Below are 5718 nucleotides of genomic sequence, written 5' to 3' on the forward strand. Positions count from 1 at the left end.
TTTTCGGAGTAGATCATCGATTCTATCCCAGACATTTGTATTCTAACTTCGATAAGAGATTTTTAAAATTCAAACTAAAGCGCTCATGATGTGTAATTGACAGTAGGATAACATTGAATCACTTTTACAAACGTTAGGGATACAAATAGGACGATTTAAACATTAGGGACATAAATAAGATTTACCCCAAACGTTGGGGACAAAACCGATACTTTACTCTAATACTTATATATATGTCTCTTCTTATATTACTTCAAAGTAATAAATATAAATGATTTTTTTGTGTTTTATGTTAAATTTTTTTGTTAAACTTAACATAATATAATAATAATAATAATAATAATAATAATAATAATAATAATAATAATAATTTATTATTATTATTATTATTATTATTAAATTTGGGTTAGTATAATAATAAATACATAAATAAACTCAAAATTAGTGATAATTAATTTTATTATATTAATTAATTAGTTGATAATTAAATTGAAACTTAGTTTTTTAATTAAATACAACTTAAATTATTAGTGATTTTTTAAAAAATTATTTAAGATAAAAAATATTATTTATATATTAATATATTGTATTAATATTTATTATTAAAATAGTCTTGATTATAGTAATTATTTTGGTTAAAAATTTATTTATACCATAAAGACTATAATAAATAGATTTAACAATTAAATATAAAATAATAAAAAATAAAATAATTTTTTAAGAACATATATAAAAAATACTATTATTATGTTAAAAATAAAAAGAAAACCAATATAAATTATTGTTTTTATTATTTTGAATATTATATTGTGTGTAAAATTATCTTTTTATTATTTAAAAATATTATAATAAGTGATTGTGTGTATATTTTTAGTCTTTATCAATATGTATAGATAGTTATAATTTAAAATTTTAAATATATCTAAATCAATTTGGGTTGGTCGAGTGATCAGATTAGTCGTTGTCCGTTTAAGCAAGTGTTGAGAGTTCGAATTTTATCTCGTATGTATAGCAACTCATTGGCTAATTGCAGACTCTTAAATAAAATTCATATTCATAACGGATTAGTTATTAACTTGTTGGGTATTGTGAAAATCCAAAAAAATATATCCATTTATCTAAATTTTATTATATTTTTGTTTCCACTGTAAAATTTTTTTGGGTCCGTCACTGATACTAAGTTATTACAATATTTCTTTTAATACTTGTCGTTGATAAATAATCTATAACATATACTGATTAAATTATACCACTAAGGACGAGTTATAAAGAATATATCAATGATATCCCACCAAAATTTACAACTCCCTATATTCATACATAAACAGTCTCGGTCCCTAGATTTGCAATTTCAAAGTTTTAAGGTGCTGGCAACTCGTTAATGTACTATAAAAGATTCCGCGAGCCTTTATTTTGGGCTTCGTGTGGCACCAAAATGGCAAAAATTCGCAGTCTATCAATACCAAATTAGCTGATCATTAGTTTGTAAAGATAGACTTTATTTAGTGAGTTATTTTATTATTTTATTGTTTTATTATTTTAAATGGAAAAACAAAACACCGTAAATGCACGCCCGAACGGCGCTTGGAACAATTGATGGCTTGACGAAAAAACAAAGTGGCAACATACCCAAAAGGAGCAACATCATCATGATCTGGCCCAATTATTTTTAGAATTTAGCTAATATAAATTTATTTTTACTGAAATATTTTAAACTTTTTTATTTAATAAATATAAAATAAATATATTAAAAATTTAAATTTTTTATATTTTTAATAAAAAAATTTTAATTTTCAATTTTAACTTATATCCTGAATATACAAAATAAATAAATTCTTATTCTTATTTTTAAAATAAAAAAGTTAATGGCCACCTACTTCTAGAATACTAGTGAGTAATCACTAATGACTACTTACTAATTGTTTTTGCACTCACTAAAAGATTAATTTAATTGAAAGAGGGTAAAAAATTGCAAGGAAATCACTTATCATAAAATATTTTAAATATTTTTTAATAATAAATAAACACATTAAACAATATTTTCAAACTTGCCAATAAACCCTTAAACGCAATTTTTAATCTGTTGAAAAGAGAAAGTTGGGGTTTGTATCCAAAAAAAGAGAAAACGGTTGGTGGTGTTAGTTACGGAAAAGAGAATGTGCGATTTGGTAATGGCATAATTCCAAAACTCCGTTAATATTTAACATCCCTAAGTTGCAGTCCCAACTCCCAAGTGAAGAAGCTTGAATGTCGCGCCGGCTTCACCCTGAGTCGCTCATAGTAAACGGCTCATTCGGCTAGTAGAAGGCAAGGCCCCCACCGTTTTATCTTTAGCAGTGTGTCGTTTTGGTCTGATCCAACGGCACCATGACACGTGGCTTGCATCGATGAGCGTTGGTGACACGCTAACAAAGGGGGACTACCCTGTTTCGCTGTTATCTTCGTTCCACGCGACACACACATCTCTCTCTCTCTCTCCATGGATGAAGAACAACAACACACATTCATCTTTGAGCGTTAACCTCATTTCATACACACTCCCTCTATCTCTCTCTCTCTCCCTCCTCCCACAAGAAAAGGAGGAAAAAGAAAACCGCATCTTCTACTTTTTGCAGATTTCTCTCTCTCTCTCTCTCCCTCTCTCTCTCTCCTTTTTGAAATTGGTATTGTCTTTTTGGGGCTTCATAACATAGCGGCATCTGGTTTGCGAATTGGATCTAGAAACATACATGTCTTCAGGGACATCATCGTATTGGTGCTACAGGTGCAGTCGATTTGTCAGGGTATGGAGGCACGACACTGTGGCTTGTCCCGACTGCGACGGCGGTTTCGTTGAGGAGATCGAGCCTCCGCCACGCTCCGTCAACCTCGACGCCCGCCGCCGCAGGTTTCCCGCAGCAGCCATGTACATGATTGGCCAGCGCCCCAACTCCTCCTCTGACCAAAACAATAACGTCACCGACCACAATAACAACTCTGCCATCAACCGCCACGCCCTCCGCCGGACCCGCCGTAACGGCGGCGACCGCTCCCCTTTCAACCCCGTCATCGTCCTCCGTGGTAGCGGCGGATCCTCTGAGTCTCACGAAAACAGCAACGGCGGCGGAGGAGAGGGACGCGGGTTCGAGCTCTTCTATGACGACGGCGGCGGCTCGGGCCTGAGACCCTTGCCGGCAAGCATGTCAGAGTTTCTGCTGGGATCCGGGTTCGATCGTCTTCTAGAACAGCTGTCTCAGATCGAGATCAACGGTATTGGGCGTTACGAGCACCCTCCGGCTTCAAAAGCCGCCATTGATTCCTTACCGACAATCGAAATCGATGAGAACCACTTGGATTTGGAATCTCACTGTGCAGTTTGTAAAGAGGCTTTCGAGATGGGAACTTCAGTGAGGGAGATGCCATGTAAGCATATATACCACCCAGACTGTATATTGCCGTGGCTCACACTCCACAATTCCTGCCCTGTTTGCCGCCACGAGTTGCCATCCGATAACCCCAGCAACAGCAGCGGTTCGCCGTCATCGTCGGGGCACTCGGTTGCGTTGACCGAGGATGAGAATGTTGGGTTGACCATTTGGAGGCTCCCCGGTGGAGGATTTGCTGTTGGGAGATTCTCTGGTGGGAGGAGAGGTGCTGAGAGGGAGCTTCCTGTCGTGTACACTGAGATGGATGGTGGCTTTAACAATGGTGGTGAGCCCAGGAGGATTTCTTGGTCTTCTAGAGGGACTCGAGGGCGGCAGAGTGGTGCCTTTCAGAGGTTTTTTACGAGTTTGTTTGGTTGCTTCAGTGGTAGGGGGAGCTCGTCGCGTTCTCGAACCGTGGATCACTCTCCACACTCGAGAAGGACATGGTCTATGGATGTAAACAGTGGAATGAGGTCATGGTGAAAGGATTCTATCTTGAAGATTTCAGATGTTGTGTTCTTTTCCCGATGTACATATATAATGGAATTTGAATCCGGGTCCCAGATGCAATGCAATCACACTGAAACTCTACATCTCGCTTATGGGGGGACACCACACAGCAATGGCAGAAACCAAATTAGATGAGTGGAATAGACGAAGGAGAACCTTTGCGGGTATTTGTGTAATAATATTTTGGAGAGGGGGACAATCAAGTAGATAAGTATCTTTGATCTAGTTTGATTATTGATAAGCTCAAGAAGCACCTTCAATATTGTTTTTTCATTTTCCTATGTTGCTCAAACTCTAGTTCATAGCTCAGTAAACTTTTTATCATCTTTCAGAATATAGATACATGCCATTATTTCGAATTATTGTTTTTTATCTTTCTTAATGGAAATCCATAACTTCAAATGCATGGTAAGCCACTCCTGCTTTAAATTCATTCGTTGCTACTATATAGCCAGACTACAAAATGGTTCTTATTGTGGTCCAACTACAAAAAACGATGAATCTAGTCATTGGAGGAAAAGGAGGATTCAACTGTGGATTCTGTTCAATCAGGTAAGAGGTTCTTCTGAATTGAACCCTGAAAGAATTAGCTTATCACTTTTTCCTTTCAATCAAGGTAAAGTATGTTTTACAAATTTGCATGTTAATAATGTTTTGCTTTTGGGATTATATCACATTTGTATGCAATGAACCTTGCCACACTCTAGGATTCTGTATTTAGTTATACAATGACAGTTGGGCGTGGACATTTGCCAACAGACAAAGCTCAAGTTGGTAAAGTTTTTGTAGGTTTCTCTATAAACGTATATGCGTGTATCGTTCTTTAATCACACCAACTGTGTTTTTATACTCTTGATTAACTGTTGTGCTTTCATTAGAGAATATTATCACGATGACCTGAAGATTTTTCTTTTCCTTGACAGTATTGTCCACTTTCTAGTTATTATAAGAGTTGGACGGAAACTAAGATAACCACTTGACCATTCCCATTTCAATTTCAGCTATGCGTTTTATTAATTTATTATTTATTTTTACTTTTGGATTTATTAGCCTTAACCAACCTATAATCTTATTGCCTTTGTAAGTGACAATTTTATAATAACTCATGGAAACTTGAAAATTGAAAAGGTTCCAGCGCGGACCGTTTTTTCTTTCTTTAGTCATTCCTTGAAGCGGTTGCAACATTCAGCACATGTTGTGACTGTATGGGAAAAAACAAACTACCAAGTGAAATAAGCAATAGGGTGCTTTAAACATTATCCTGAAATTTCATAGTCAGTGTAAATAAAAGTTTGTGGCTGGTTAATTAGTGCGTTAACTATTAAACTAACCTAAGTTAGTTCAAGAAGAGAATTTATATATCGATAAATATGAAACTTTTTAATTAGTTTAGCTAATATATATTCTTAAAATACATGTTAAAGTTACTAATTAAAAAAATTAATATAAAAAATATAAAAAATTTAAATTTTAATATAATTATTGTGTATTTATTAAAATAAAATATTTAAATTTTTTTATTAATAATAATGTTAACTTGTAATTTTAGGATATATATATATGTGTGTGTGTGAGTGAGGGGCAAATAATATTTTTGTTATTGACAAAATAATTTCTAAAAGATTTTAAAATTTGACGTGTTTCCGAGCTTACCGGAGCAAATCTCTGACAAGCACAATGTTAACGTGGCCACCGTATTTTTATGACTTGTAAACCATCCCCAAAGCCCCCTTCCTAACGCACACTCCCTCTCCTTCTCTCTCCCTCCCCGTCCCAGCCCCCATTTCCAACGCAGACTTTCCCC

At 34.9% G+C, this 5718-nt stretch overlaps 1 protein-coding gene across 1 annotated transcript; it reads left to right on the forward strand.

Annotated features, from left to right (window-relative positions):
• Window positions 1–2436: 2436 nt before the first annotated feature.
• LOC130968636 (probable E3 ubiquitin-protein ligase RHC2A) lies at window positions 2437–4273 on the forward strand. Its single transcript, XM_057894021.1, has one exon. The coding sequence runs from the start codon at window positions 2730–2732 to the stop codon at window positions 3885–3887; it is 1158 nt and encodes a 385-aa protein (XP_057750004.1). The 5' UTR covers window positions 2437–2729; the 3' UTR covers window positions 3888–4273.
• Window positions 4274–5718: the final 1445 nt, after the last annotated feature.

Source organism: Arachis stenosperma, chromosome 3, assembly GCF_014773155.1.
Source record: "Arachis stenosperma cultivar V10309 chromosome 3, arast.V10309.gnm1.PFL2, whole genome shotgun sequence".
Lineage (NCBI taxonomy): Eukaryota > Viridiplantae > Streptophyta > Magnoliopsida > Fabales > Fabaceae > Arachis > Arachis stenosperma.